Source organism: Onychostruthus taczanowskii, unplaced genomic scaffold (assembly GCF_017590055.1).
Source record: "Onychostruthus taczanowskii isolate IOZ18803 unplaced genomic scaffold, ASM1759005v1 scaffold94, whole genome shotgun sequence".
Taxonomy (NCBI): domain Eukaryota; kingdom Metazoa; phylum Chordata; class Aves; order Passeriformes; family Passeridae; genus Onychostruthus; species Onychostruthus taczanowskii.
In genome coordinates this window covers 1419070-1434463 of record NW_024507435.1, presented here as the reverse complement: position 1 = coordinate 1434463, position 15394 = coordinate 1419070, and the positions used below count along the sequence as shown (strand labels likewise).

The window sequence follows — 15394 nt, the reverse complement described above, 5'->3', positions numbered from 1 at the left end:
GCTAAAATTCCAGCATATTTACTTTCATTTCCTTTCCTCGAGTCAGGACCACAACTCAGATTTGGTGTAATTATAAAATCATGATTTAGGAAATATTTCTTCCATTCTAGATATTATAAAAAACTGGAATTAAGATGAGGAAAATGTATGTACTGCAGTGGTGCTTCAGCTTTTAATCACTAAGGTAACAAGCACTGTCATGAAGTCATTTTTAATTAGGATACAGTGGTATAAAGTCAAACCCAAAGTTATTCTACACATTCATTAACACCACCATGGTATGAAAGAAATAATATGGATTTTTCTCATTCTTTATTGTGGAAAAGGGCTAACAAACCATATATAAATTAAAAGCATACATGTAAAAAATGTTTATAAATATTTTTCTGGAAGAAATGTACACTTTTAGTTGTTCTTTGTGATGCCAATCACCATTTTTGATGTAGATAGCTCATCAGCCCATTAGAAAATAGTTAATCCCAAGTTTCTGGCTCAACTTAATTCAGCAAATGAGTGTTGATTTTACTGTTCTATCAATATCTTCTTTATGAGAGTTTGGGGTTTTTATTACCTTTTTACCTGGTCTTTCCAGTAGAAACACTGTTTGTGAGACTTGACCTGTAATGAACTCCACACATGTGTGAGCATGTTGCCTTTATTCCAGATGTGGCAAGCCTCTGGCATGGGAACAACCTAAAGAGTAGACCCAGCTGATTTGGTGTTATCCAATACCCTCTTTTCCAGGGGCTGTCAGGTCAGTGTCATGTATGTGGGAGCACATGTGACATGTGGAGCAGGAGAGCTTGTAGCTATTAATTACATGATACATTTCTGTCTGGCCAGGAGATTGGCAAGACATGGCAGTCTAGGCTCTTGGTAGACCCACATGACCTCTCAAAAAGGTTTGACCACCCAAGTACTACAACCTGAGATGGATGTGTGATTGATAAATAGTGAGAGGAATGAAACCTGACTGGCTTAGAGAGCCAGATGTCAAATGCAAAACAAAAAGAAAAAGCCCCATGGAAATTACTGTTATTTTTCTTTAGTCTCAGTATAATCAGGAGGTCCTTGACACAGTATTATGTGAGAAAAAATATTCACTAAATGTCTTGGCTTTCAAATGGATAGATTCTTCTTCATGCCTATATATATATCTGTACTGTGGCAGAATTTGAACAAATGCTCCATTTTGGATTGGAGTGGCTTGGAAATGTTTGTGAAAGTACTTTTGATGGAACAAAAATGTGTAGGCAGTACACTCAAGCTCTTTTTGTCAAAAAAAAATCACATAGCTACAAAAACTACCTATGCATAATATCGACCAGATGGATTTCTGGTCCTGAGGAAAGGGTCCTCTTATCAGGACTAGAGGATTTTTTTTTAAACTCTCGTCCTTGTTTTGACATGACTTCGCATGTGATTGTTAAGTCATTTCAGTCAGTGTGACTGTGATTTATCTTATCCGTATGGAAACTATTTTGCAATTCTCACATACAAAATCTCTGATAAGTGCAGATAACATAATTATCATACAAAAAGGACAGCTGTGAATATCCATTTCTGACACAGATATTTTTTTCAAAATACAAGAACTTTAATTTGGTGAAATGATGGAAGTAGTGCTTAGAACGACAGGAATTCTTTTCCTTTTTCAGCTCATGTCTCTTGTCCAAAGAAATGTTAGTTCATTATTTTTTTCAGTGAGGAGTGCTTAAGATTCTGTAGCATAATCAGATTTTGTCACAGAACCACAGGGGAAAGCCAGATGTGCAGCTCTCAAGAGCTGGAAAGGAATGAATTATACTGGGGGAGTATCTTGTGTGATAAAAGAAAACTGTTGTAGTGCTGTTAAGCTTTAGTATGGAGACATGAAACATCTGAAAATCCAAACCCATCAATTTGTTAAAGACTACATTAAGCCCCACAGTTGTCATTCTGTGGGCTTGTATTTCTCACTCCTGTAGACACCGGGTATATGTGTGCCACTTTCAGGTCATCCTCTGTTTTATTTGTGTTTATCTCACTTTTTTGTAACTTCTTCTCCTGGTTTGTGTAAGTACTGCGTGTGATTTTGGAGTTTCAGGAGTACAGGTTGGTTAGCAGCATGGTGGCATAAAATAGGTTATTGAGGCTGTAGTCTGGCCTTCCCCTCAGCAGAAGCAGTGATTTAGATTTGGGCAAGGGCTTTTTTACCAGCGCTTGGTGTCCTCCCATTGTTGAAGCGAGTAGGTTCAAAAGTTACTAGGACAGGCAGAGGTATTGAAATGAAGTGGAGGACACCACTGTCCAGGAGTCAATTGCTGCCAATACTTGCATTCACCTAGAGATAAAAGCAACTGCAAACCTTGAGAGAAAGCTGTATTAAAATATTTTGGGCTATATTCTCACAGACCAGTAGCCTTTTCTAAACAGAGGAAAGTTTAACAATCCTTATTTCTGTGTAAAAGCTGTATTGTGTTTCAGTCTTTTATTATGCAGTATTTTCACAGGTGTCCATGTGCAATTTTTTTTGTGCACAGAGCTAAGGCTATTCCTTTAGTATCAGAATCTTTTAGGTTGGAAAAGACCTTACAGATCATCGAGTCCAATGACTAACCTAGCACTGCCAAGCTCACCACTAAACCATGGCCCCACGTGCCACATCCATGCATCTTCTAAATACATGCTGGGACAGTGACTCAGCCACTTGCCTGGGCAGCCTGTTCCAATGCTTGACAACCTTTTGGGTAAAAAAAAAAAATTTCCTAGTGTCCAATTTAATAAGCTACTGTTACATATTTTTTCTCTTCATTGTTTGTCATGTAATGTTAGTGTTGTTACACGCCTTTTAAACCTCTCTTTCAAGGGAGTTACTTATTTCTTTCTAACCTTTCCTGTGACCCCCTATAACTAAATTTCTGAGTGCTTAACAAGTTAAGAAACAGCTATAAGTTTATGTTTGCATTATTCTCCTGAAATGTAGCTTGTGTCTTCCTATTTCACAGATAAAGATGAGGCAGATGTTAAAAGTGCCTGCTAGAAGGTTAGTCTGGAGAACACATTTGATGGTGGCTACTTAAAGATGCTTGGAAATAGATACTTAAAATTATTACACTTTTGTAGCATGAATTCAAGCAAGCTGCAGTGTTGTCTTTTCAGCATTTAAGACAACTCTAGGGGATGATATATTAAAAAAAAAAAAAAAAAGAGGAAATTAGTATTTTTTACTTCATGGGTAATTCCAGAAGAACTGAATTTCTCCCCATGAGCTAATCCTCAGAATTATCAGATACAGCGTGATAGAGCACACTGTGTAACACCCATGTGGGAGAAGACTGAGGTCCAGTGGGTGCAAATGGTCAGTATTTGAGCATGACAGGGTGCGAGTCCCTGCTCAGGCACTCCAATCCTGTACAACTGCAAAAGTTTGGTCAGACCACCCTCTGAATGATATGAAGTCTCTCCCGAGGGCAGATATTTGTTCCAGCCTGCAGATTGGATACTTAAGCCTCTTTGATGTCTTAGACAGGGTGCCAAGGTGCTATCATGATTATCTAGCATAAAATACACTGCAAGCCAAGAAAGGTTTTTCTCATGTAATCTTTCTTGTGGGGAAGGGCTGACGAATCATTTGTGGTGACTGGGGATAGAGAGATTGTGTTAGAGCAGTTAGGCTTGCTAATCACAGAAAGTAACCATTGTTTGATGTTTCCATGAGAGAGCCCTCCATTAACTGCAGCTGAACTTGACTGAGTGTGAAATTAAAAAGGAGACACAGATTTCCAGACACTCCCTCAGGTGCTCAAAAGTATGCTAACTGGCACTGTGGGAGACCCTCTAAAACAGCTAAGGATACTTAAAGGAAAGAGGCTGCCACGATGTGAAAAGAAAACCTTTGTATTATCACTGAGCCCACAAAGTTGGTCAAGATCAGTCACACTGTATTAACTGTTAATGTTTAGGCTTACATGAAATAGTCCTTTCCGCCAAGGTCTGGTTCCAGCTGTGCTTGGTGAGCATCTGCACTCCCAGGAACTGGAGGTGTTTAATCCCAGGCAGAAAAGTCTGTGAAAATAAATGTAAGAGAAATTGTCAGGAGACTGCATATTAAGGCATTGCCTAGCTTTAAGAAAATTATTTTAAAACTTCAACTTGACAGACATAAAAGAACTTAGAGGCGATGCTGGCTTCTGCTGGCAGCTGGAATCTGAATTGTAGAGACCCGATTGCTGACTTGCATTGTGGCACTGCAGACATTCAATCTTCTTTATTTTTTTTCTCTCACTGTAAAATGAGGGAGGCATATAGATCTCACAGATACCTACTGGAATGAAATTTGAAACTCTGTGGCCTAGTATCATTGCGAAGTATTTAAAATGCTCTTTTTAAACCATGTTTATTATCCACGACATTGAAGTGTAAGAAGGGCTGTACCTTTTGCCTCTGAGGTTGTTGTACTATATAAGTCTCTGTGGAACATTCCATTTTAATGCTTGGTTCTGTAGGAAGAAATGAAAACACCATAAATTCAGGATTATGACATATTCTAGGATTAAGGGGGAGGCTTTAGCCAAGAATATGTACATATATCAGTTTATTCTACTTTGCTGTATGTGAAAGATCTTTGAAATCTCTCCTGATTTTGAGAGACAATGTCCCTTGAGTAAAAGCAGTATTACTCATTTCACTGTTAATATGTGAATATCATTCAGTTATATTGTTGCTTCTTGTGTCATGAATATACATTTTCAGGTCTTGCTATTCATTTTACTGGGGTACTCTTTCTGATGGAAACCTTTTGTGTCTTTGTCTGTAGCTACCATTGACCTCCACGTAATTGTCACTGTTATTTCAAGATGTAAAAGGGAAGCAAAGAAAGCAAAGAAGTGATGGTCTCTCAAAGCTTGTGCTGTAAAAAAAGCACATCATATTTCATTTAATAGTCTCACTTGTAGAGCAGACTTTGAACATTCATGTCTTTCTTTCCTCATCCAATAAAATAAACTGGGAAAATTGTTGTATTATAAACACAACCTTAAAATTCTTATTTTAAAAAACATCAAAGAACCCCCCAAAAAAAAAAAAAAAAAAATCTTAGTGATCCTTTAAAGAAGGAGCAAGCTGGAATCCTATGGAATGGTATCTAATAAGACAGGCTGTGGTATGCACACCAAAAAATGATATCTAGTGTTACTAGAAGTTAATGTACATCCTGTAATTCACTGTAATGTACTTTCAAAGCCATGAAGCCTGTGCTAGTGATCGCTAGGAAACAGATTTGTCTGTTAGCCAGCTAATTACCAGATAAGTGCCCAGAGCAAGTACCTGCCATCTCCTTCATAAAGCTGTCCTATGCACTGGGAGATAAATAGTGACAGAACTCCATCCTGAATTTGCCACATTGTGCTGCTGTGTTCATTCCTCATTTCAAGGCATTGCTTGGGTGATTTCTGAAATGCAAACTTTTTATGTTTAGGAGATCTCTCAGTTCCGTTGTGGTTGCAGGTGCTGGCTGGAATGCTGGCTGTCATATCCTTTGATTCTGTCATAGTGATTGACACCCCACACACCTCATTACAAAAAAATAAAGCTCAGAACCCAGACATCACACTGTCTTTTAAAGATGTTGTGTCTGACCTTGAATGACAGGTTATTTTGACAGTGCATTGTTTGTGTAGTGGAAAAATACTGAGTCACTTAAGTTTAATAGCAGCACAAAATACAAATATGTTAAAAGAGAGTCAAGTCCTGGCTGGAAACATTTATAGGTAAATATAAAGAAACAGGGTAAAATAAGTGGGCATAATGAAAAACAGCACAAGACTGCGTTTTAAACATTTTGGAGGTGGTTTTTGGCTTGTGTTTTCTCAATTGGTTTTTTCTCTTGTTTTTGTTTGTTAGTTGAGCTTTTTGGTAGTTTCATTCCTGCTCAAAGTGTACATCACAAAAGAAGTTATTTAATAAGCCCCAGTTGCTCAGCCTTCTGTCTAGCATCTAAGTGCTTTTTGAATTTTGAGGGCTGATTGAGGGAATAATCTGAAAGACTGGAAAAAGGAAAAAGAAGTAGGTAGGCAAGGGCCTACCCTTAGGTAAGAACATGGAAGAGAGCAGGGAGATGTCTGCCAAGAAAAACACCAATGCAGCCATACAGAAATGGTGGGAATTTACAGAGAGAAAATTAATTCATTTTGTACTCTTAAATAGGAATATTAAAATTTGAATTTAATGTTAATGTAGGAGGAGGAAGTTCCAGATATGTGTCGGTATGACATGACATTACAAATTTGTGTTCCTAGTGGCATCTCTGCCTGTGTTTATTTGGGAGACTGCATTGTCAGATGATGCAAGAGAGAAATGTGGGGAAGTAGAAGGAAAAGAGAATGGAAGGAGGAATTATTGTAGTAGTAATCAAGGTAAAAGTTGAGTAGTGAGCAAAGTGGATTTTTCTATGCTGATCAAAGGAACCGGACAGATCATGCAGGTGTTACTGGAAAGAACACAGACTTTGCTGACTTGCTGTGCAGGTCAGGGAGGGCCCTAGTTAAAGATTGTCTCCATAAAGGATGACAGCTGGAAGGAACTGTCAGATTTAATGCAGATGAGCTTAAGGTCAATCAGTCTCTACAGCCTCCCATTATTACCTGTAGAGTTGTATTTGACCGTGGTCCAGCCTCGAGGAGTTTTGCTGACCTGCTTTGACTGGGTCATTTGCAGTGATCTTGCCGTAAATGAGGAGCTGGGAACTGTGAGGAGTTCAGATTTGGATCATGGAGCTGGTCAGGGTCTGGAGCAGCTGGCCTGCGAGGAGAGGCTGGGGCTTGTTCAGGGCTGGGGCAGGGCTGGCTCCAGGGGACCCCAGCAGAGGCTTCCCAGTGCCTGCACAGGGGTTCCTGACAAGAACCAAGCCTAGTGCCTCCCACTGGCACATGTGGGACATGAGGGACTGGGCCTAGGTTGAAATGGGAGGTTCAGATGGATATAAAGAGAAGCATTTGCCCATTAATGGGCTCCATCAGGGGAACAAAAGCACAGAGAGGTTGTGGTGTCCATCACTGGATGTTTTCAAAGCCCAACAAGAAGAAATAATATGAAATTCCTTCGCAAAAGGACCCGGCTGCTTTATTTTTTTTCCTCAAGGTTTCTCATTTTTTAAAATGGATAAGTAAACTCTGCGTGTATTGGGAATCAGCGAATTCCTAGGAATGGTGTACACCTGATAACATCTGACACAAGCATGCTTGTAGAAAGCATTTTCTTTTAACAGCATCATACTGGGCGTTCATTGGAATACATGATGGCAGGGATGCTTCTTATAGGAATTACTTGTGTTAATTCTATTAGGAAAAAATATTTTCTGTGCCATTTATTTTGTAATTTAAGATCAGCATTCCACATTTGCAGAAGGCTGGTAGAATTTTTAAACTAATAAATCACAGGAGTTCTCTTAATACCTTCAGAACTAAATGTGTCTTCTAGAACTATTGAATGAAACTCAATTTACATATTTTTTGGATGTGTAATCTATGTGACCTTCAGTAACTGTTTGTTTTTTTAAATCTGAAAAATGCCTTTAAAGAGTAATAGCCCAGAGTTTCAAATAGTGCAGCAGGAGATGTAATGCATATTTTAACATGTTTTCTTTAGATTTGTCACACAGACTTGTGCATGATTATGTAAAAGTCCATGTTTTTAAAGCCAGTAGTACAAGTGTGTGATGTACTTGGTTGGGCTAAAAAATTCAGAAGTCTAATTTATCTTGAGATATGCTCAGTCAGGAAGTTTTTCACAGCAGTTAGCTAACACTTCAAGCTCTAACAGTGCCCCTGAGCCATAAAAGAAATTTGCATGTAAGAAATGTTTTGAATCTATTAAAACCTCAGCTCAGAGCTAAAGAGTTTCTCATATGTCTTTGTTGACTAACATGAAGTGAGATCTTACAAAAAGCTAGGCTGTGATCGACAGATGCCAAATCTTAGGTTTTGATGTGATTATATATTTCTTTCATGCACGGTGGTTTGCTCTGGGACTGGAGTTTCAGAAAGACAGCAATCAATGGGTCTGTGCAAGAGTACACAAAATATATTACTCCTGGCAGTTGTCAAGGCAGAATTATTCAAAAAATAATCTGAAATGCATTTGATCATACACTAGAAGTTTTAATAATTTATATTACACCTTATTAGCAAAGTCTTGTGTTTACTTTGTGACTGCCAAAACAAGATGAAAGGCTGCCTCCATGGAAATACAAGATGCTTAGCTCAAAGTCTCTGTCTGTGCATTTCAGTTTGGTAATTTCCCTTCCTTCCCTCATTTTCATTAATAGTATATAGTTTTAAATCTTAGAGTGCCTTTTCCTTCATTGTGGTCCTATTTAGTGAGAGCAGTGCTTAACAAGTCTACCACAGAGATTTGTGGCCTATCAAGACTGAAACTAGTACAAACACGTATTTTTGAAATTTCTTTACCTTAGGGCTCCCTCACAGCATTTTTTTGTTAAAAGAGGCTTTGAATTTTGCTCTAAATGCCACTGAAATGAATCATTATGGTAATCTTTCTAACTCTTGCAGCTACAAAAGTGTGATTTCTGAGCTCAGCTTAAGGAACTGTTGCACTCTGACTAGTGATTGTATGTGGTAAATATCACAGCTATATCAGGTCAGAATATTACAGAAATTACTTCAAGATTTCTTTGGAAAGCTAATGCACTGTGAATATTGTACCTAGAGACAGAGATACAAACAAGGACTGGTCAGAATGAATCCTGTTAAGTGAGAGCATGGTAAGTGGACAGTGTAAATGTTTTTTACCTCCACCAAGGTTTTTTACACCAAATGGGCATAGAGTCATATATACAGCGTTTTTCACTAACACAGCTGTTTACAGGATACTTGTGTGCCTGGAAGAGCTGCTTATATTCTTGACAGGCCCATCACTGTTGTCCAGACTGTGGCAAGGGCCACTCAGCCCTTCCTCAGGAGGGAGAGGAGGCAGTGACACGGTCCCTTTAGCAGAGCTCCTCTTCCCACTGGCGAATTTCTGCCATGTCTCACTGAGCAGCACAACAGCCTCTGAGGAAGAGGCATCCACCTGCAGGTGTCTCCGAGTGATTATCCTGGGTTTAAAAGCTCTGTATGAATCTCAGGATGGGGACAAAAAGACTGTTATTTTCTACAGGAGCCTTTCAGTCACAGGGAGCCAGATGTACCTTCTTTTTTTTTTTTTTTTTTTTTTTTTTTTTTTAAACAGATGCACATTCTGTGATGATAATGAAGGAAATTTTCATGGAACCCTGTGGTATTACTCATGTGTCAGGAAGAATTTTGGGCCAAACTGGAGAACAGTGCTTAGAAAACATGAATCAGATGAATACACTCTTTACTTTCATTGGGAGGGAATATTTGGCAGGATCACCTGAAGAGGTGTGCATTATCAAACAGAAACACAGCATGTTTAAGTGGTAAGCTGTGATGTCTTTAAGAAAAGGGTCACTTCAGTTTGCAGATTGAGATATTTTTGTATTTCTACCAAAAAAAAAAAAATTAAAAAAATTTATTAACTGTATCAGTATGACCATCTCATTTATTGGAAATATGATGAAGTAAGGAAAAACAGATTTCACAGCTGTACCAGCTGACTTAGATGAAATGGTACTGGGACAACTCACCAGCAGAGTTCACCACCACTGGAACCTTGTAAACCTTGCTAAAATGTCTTGTGCCATTCTGTCCTACCAGCACTATGCAGCACTACCTAATGCATATGCAGTGCATGTTGCAGCAGAGGTGTAAGAAAACAGTATGGTAACAAAAAAAAGCAGTATAGGCATGATCAAAATTATACCAGCGAGATGAAACTCTTTGGTTTTATGTTGGAAAACAGAAAAACTGTATAACATAAATGAAATACCAGTGAAACCACTACTGTAAACTATGTTACAGAAACATGACTGAATGCATGAAACACTGATGTGCTTAACTGTTAGTGAAGGAGAAAACTTAAAAGAAGTCTCTCAAAACATTTTACAACTTACAATTTGTGTTTGGGGCATTTTGCTGGCTGTCCCTAGTCTTCCTGAGATCTGTAGGGAGGATCTGAAGCTGAGCATGAAGAGGGGCATTGAGGAGAAAGTCCAACATTATTTATGAGGTACTGGCCCTTTTTATCAGTGTGCCAAGGGAAAGCATCTAGTCTTGTATGAGTAAATAGCTATGATTTTATCATGCAGTGTAGAAATATTTAATTAGGAGTCAACAGGCTGATTGTAGTCAGCCAAATTTTAAGTCATAATTCAGTGAAAAATAAATATCAGAAGAAATAAGACTTCAGTTGTACTGATATTTTTACAGCTTTATCCATTCCATTAAATTATTTTAACCTTAATGTTAATGTACCAACAATACATATAAAACCAGATCATTACCTTAAATTAAGCACCTTACATTAGAGATTTGTGAGACCTGCAAAGAAAAGAAATGCTTTATAAATGTCTAGAAAGAATAAATTGCAGAAGAATTTTGACTCATTTGTAAAAAATCCTTAATTCTCTACATTTTCCAGTTTAATCTTCAGGCAAAGGTTAATCAACTTTGATTTGGGAGGACAAAATAGCTGTGGCCAAGTGCTAAAATTTCAGACACCTTAGAAATTGATTGTAATTAATAACTTAACATTAGTTTTTGATTAAGTTAACATGTTCTGCACAGTATAGACTGAAGTTCTGGAGTTGTGCTGTTACTGTGGAGAATTACACCCAATTACTGCAGTGTAATTCCTCTGTTTCTTTCCTCTGTTTACCCAGTTGTTCTTCTAGGTGCTTATGTGTGAGAAGTCATCCTCATTTCAAAGCTCACTTGATCAGTAACCCTCTGCCTGTGTGAATTGGGCTCTAAGTCAGCAATAACTCAGTTGTTAGAATAGCACTTACTCCAGGCTGTCATTTGCGCCTTTGATGCTTACTTACCTAACCAGTAGTAATCATTATTTTCCTTCTACAATTACTCTAGTGGAGCTGATTGCTGAAATGGAAAACAGGAGACAGTTACAGGAGGTTTGAATTGTGCTGTCACACTTTCATGGGCAGGCACCTTTCTTGGAGCTTTGATATTTCTTTGAGTTTGCCCAGAAATATGTTTGGTAAAAGACAGAGCGGGCATCTGGTCTGTATTTTCATGTGGCCCTGTTTCAGCTTCTTGGAAATACAAGATTATCCAGATAGGTACTTTCTGGGTCCCTGATTTATTTTATACAAAATGTGAAAGAGACAAAAATGAAATGGTTTAATCAAAAACCTTTTTTTAACTGGAAAATTTCAAACCAATTAAAAATCCAGCTGAAATCAATTGAATTCCCAAGAGATTATTCAAACTGAGGAAGGAAAACAGAAATATTGCATCTTATGATGCAGCATCGTTACACCTTTGCTTAATTACACCTTTACCACTTATATCTCTTGCAAATGTCATCAGAGTTTCACTGGATGTTTTTCCTTTTGGCTATCTACAATACTGAACTGAATAAGACTGTGAGAGAAAAGAGCCTTTTAATTCTTTTCACTTGGATTTTCTGCTGAAATAGTGATGCAACATCTGTAACTTGTGCTGCAGTTAAAAGACATCATATTCTTGGGGATGTTGGTGCCTGCACTCAGGTTGGGAATGGTAATGGCAGGCACAGCAGGGAGCTGGGATTCAATCTGCTGAATGAGAAGGTGAGTGTTTTAGCACAGCTGCCTCCTGAGGGTCAGGGGAAAGGAAAAGCCCTTTGGGAGGATTTTCAAGCACCACTGAGGTGGCACACCAGGAGTCAATGATTGACTTTAGAAGATCCCTGCTGTGCAAGGGATTGAGTGTTGTGGTCCCCTTTATCACTGGTTAGACATTTCTTTTGGAGAAGCCAAAAATCGGAAAGTAGTGAGATAGCAGCAAAACAAATTAAAAAATAAACATCAAACAACTGTCTCTGATGGCAGTGAGGTCTGGGGATTTGTTTCTGTTGCTAACAGCTGCATTGACTTGGCAATTAATGTCATTAGAAATACTGATTTTGTATGGCATTGATAAGATTCCTGTACGAAAAACTGATGACCTGGTGATGACGCAGTGCAAGTTGAATTGTTGATCTTGAAAAGGGCATTAATTTGAACCTCAGTATAAAGAGGAGAGTGTATTTGGTATGTACAATCAGAGAGACAGAACACAGTCTGTATTTGGTATGTACAATCAGAGAGACAGAACAGTTTCAATCCTAATGTGTGCATTTCTTCACAGGAGTTCCGACGTTCAGCACAGAATGGCACAGACTGGAAAGTGCAGCCTTGTGCTGAGATCCCAGTGAAGGCACGGCTCAGCTCCTGGACGGCTTTGCAGCTGCCATGGCAACAAGAGGGAGGTGGACTGAAGATCCTGTCTGTCAGCCTGGCTCTACTGGCAGTTCTTGTTATGTTTTACTATGGAGGAATGAAAACAGAACTGTGAACTGAATGGGGCTTTTATAAAAACAATGAAACTCCTGTTCAGAATCTTCAAAGGAAACACTTTTACCAACAAACCTTTTTTTATTTTAGAAAAAAAAAAGCTTATGTGCATTGGGCAATAATTTGTACTCGCTCTATGCCTTTCCTGTCATTCAAAGTAGAGAAGGTTAGTAAGCTGTGGGAAGGCCTATCTTGCCAAAACCTGAGATCTTTGGTTGGTAGAACAGGTTTTTGCATATTTCATTTTCTTTTTTTTTCCTAAAATGATGCAATATTTGCATTACATACTCTTTTCATAATTGCTGTATCAGGTAAAATTGCATTAAGTTTATAAGGAATCTTTCCATTGAGTGATATTGGTCATCTTTTATGGGTAGATTATTTAAAGCTTTCCTAAAGATTTTGCTTGATGCAGTGTGATCATTTGGTATCTGTCTTTTTACATTAAAATGAACACTGCAAGCCCATTAAAGTTTGTTATTTGTTGCTATTTAATTTGCTGTCATGTCTGGAAGAATTCTTGCCTGCTATCTTGCATCTCTCTACTTCACAATGAGTTATTAATCTTTTTTAATACAAGAAGAATTATTTTTTATGTAGAAATAGTTCTAAATGTGTTGGGTTTTTATAATTGAATGGGAAGATGTTATTCTGGTGATTGAGTTCTGTTAAAAGATGGATTTAATACAGTCTGTAGGTTTTATACAATCTTTAGAGAACTACCTGGGAATCTCTTAGCTTTGCACTGGCTCAGTAAAACAATTATTACTCTGTTGGTGGGGAGGTTGCATTTTGCACAATGAAAATTTATAATTACTATAGTTCAGCCATTGTGTGATGGCAGGATCTCCACACATCCTGCGAGTGTGCTGGTGAGTCAGGGAGTGGACTGTGTGCCCAGTTCTTCCAGCCCCTGACCTCATCATATTGTTGGTTTGTTCATGCCTTGTCACCTTTCTGAATCTTCATCCAAACTTCCACTTGCAGAGACTGTTTAAAATCATAACACAGGCACTGCTGAGGGGTTTTTTTAATGTTTGTGTCACATCCAGATGGAGCTGAGCTGTCATGTTTACATGGCTGTTGTGGTTTAACCCCAGCAGGCAGCTAAGATGCTCGCTCACCCCCCTGCAGTGGGGTGGGGGCAAGAATCAGAAGGGTAAAAGTGATAAAAGGGGGTGAGGTAAAGACACTTAAATAGGTAAAGCAAAAGCTGCACATGCAAGCAAGGCAAACCAAGGAAATAAATCATTCATTACTTTGACAGGCAGGTGCTCAGCCATTCCCAGAAATGCAGAAGAGGCCTTGACTCTGTGCAAGCCCTCTTCAGCAGCAGAAAATCCAAAACATAGCCCCATACCAGCTGCAGTGAAGAAAATTAACTCTTATCCCAGCCAAAACCAGTACATTGTCTCTACAGTGCAGAGGAATAATCCCCTAGTAAGAGTGCTTTGTACCTTATAAACTGGGGATTCGTAATAGTTACAGACAATTAACCAGGAAGCTCCACCATGATGCTTTCAGCACATTATAACAACAAATGTAACTGCCTTCAGGAAATCAGGTATGTCATCACTTGGATATTATATATCTTATAGCAACCACTGAAGGTCATAAGCCAAGACTCGAAATCCACAAGTTTTAAAATAAAAAAAAACAACCCATGCCTTTAATTTGCTTGTTTGTCAGGGTGCTTTTTTGTCAGGCTTTTCTGTACAACAAGGAATATATAACAATCAGTAATTTACTTTTTTAACAAATCTGAAAAATCTCTGAAAAAAAATGAACCAACATGACTCTGAGAGTTAAAATTTTTGGGAAAATACCACAGATTGCAAGATTCTCAGGAAAACTGTGGATTGACAAAATCATCATATCCCAGCCAAATTTTTGCATGTGATGGGAATAATCTATGCAGATATGTTGTGTGCCTCTAGCATTATCTCTGTCAGCCACTCTAGCTTATCTAATCGTGGCAATTACAGACTCATTGCATCAGCTATTACAGAGATTTACGAAGCTTGTGATTTAGATTCTGTGCATCGTTGACTTTAATGGGACCAGCTTATTTTCTTAGAAATAGTGTAATATACTGAAAGAGGCCAAAGAAGACTTTGCAAGTTATATTGCCTGCAGTATATTCTTAAACTGAGCTTTAATCTGATAAGTAGGAAGTGTTTTTTATCAAGTATTTTGTTGCCTTCCTTTAGATTTTGAGAGAGGTTTTTGACACTTTGTGTTGTAGAGCAGCATTCTGTTTGTCGTTGTGTTCTGTTTATGTACAAATAAAGCTTCCAAAGCCACTGAGCTGAGCAAAACAGTTCTGGTCAAACAGCTTACCTGGAGCAAGCCTGGACTGCCTGGGGTCAAGCTTGGGAAACCTCAGTGAGTGTGGAGTGAACTGTACAAGTACATCCTCCTCATGGAACGAGTTGACCTGAACATGTGATCTGTGATTTTTGATCCTCTTTGGCTCTCTGAATGCCCTAAGTACCCTGCCAGGTGGCATTTTTAATTTTTACATCAACATTATGTTTGACACCTACTTCCAGGTATTCTCTCTGTGCAAGCCATCAGAGTGGGTGAGAAATCTGCTGCACTCCAGCTTAACAGGGTCATTGTGGGGAAAGTTACCTCATAGTCAATTGATCCCACTTTCACACATGCTGAACACACACTTCACTAGAGAATATGTCTGCTATAAGCAATCTACGTTCAATGACCTTTTGTCAGAGCAAAAAAAGAATATAATTTCCATTTGATACCAAGAAAGCCTCAACTATTTTTCTTAAGTGTTTGTGATAGCTCTGAGTTCTCTTTGGCTGTTTTCAGTGAGGAATCTTGCAAATTGCAGAACCCTGAGTAGCAAAGACATCTTAAATCTGTTGTAAACAGCATTGAGTACACACATTTTATTTTCTACTTGAGCATTGTATGCTG

The 15394-nt window shown here is 38.4% G+C and overlaps 1 protein-coding gene across 1 annotated transcript in view; it reads left to right on the top strand.

Annotated features, from left to right (window-relative positions):
- The window catches only part of CDKAL1 (CDK5 regulatory subunit associated protein 1 like 1), a 380101-nt gene extending 365344 nt beyond the window's left edge, over nucleotides 1-14757 (top strand). Inside the window, exon 16 of the mRNA XM_041426743.1 lies at nucleotides 12249-14757. Coding sequence (XP_041282677.1) covers nucleotides 12249-12455 — 207 coding nt within the window. The 3' untranslated portion in view covers nucleotides 12456-14757. The remainder of the gene's footprint in view (nucleotides 1-12248) is intronic.
- The last annotated feature ends 637 nt before the right edge of the window (nucleotides 14758-15394 follow it).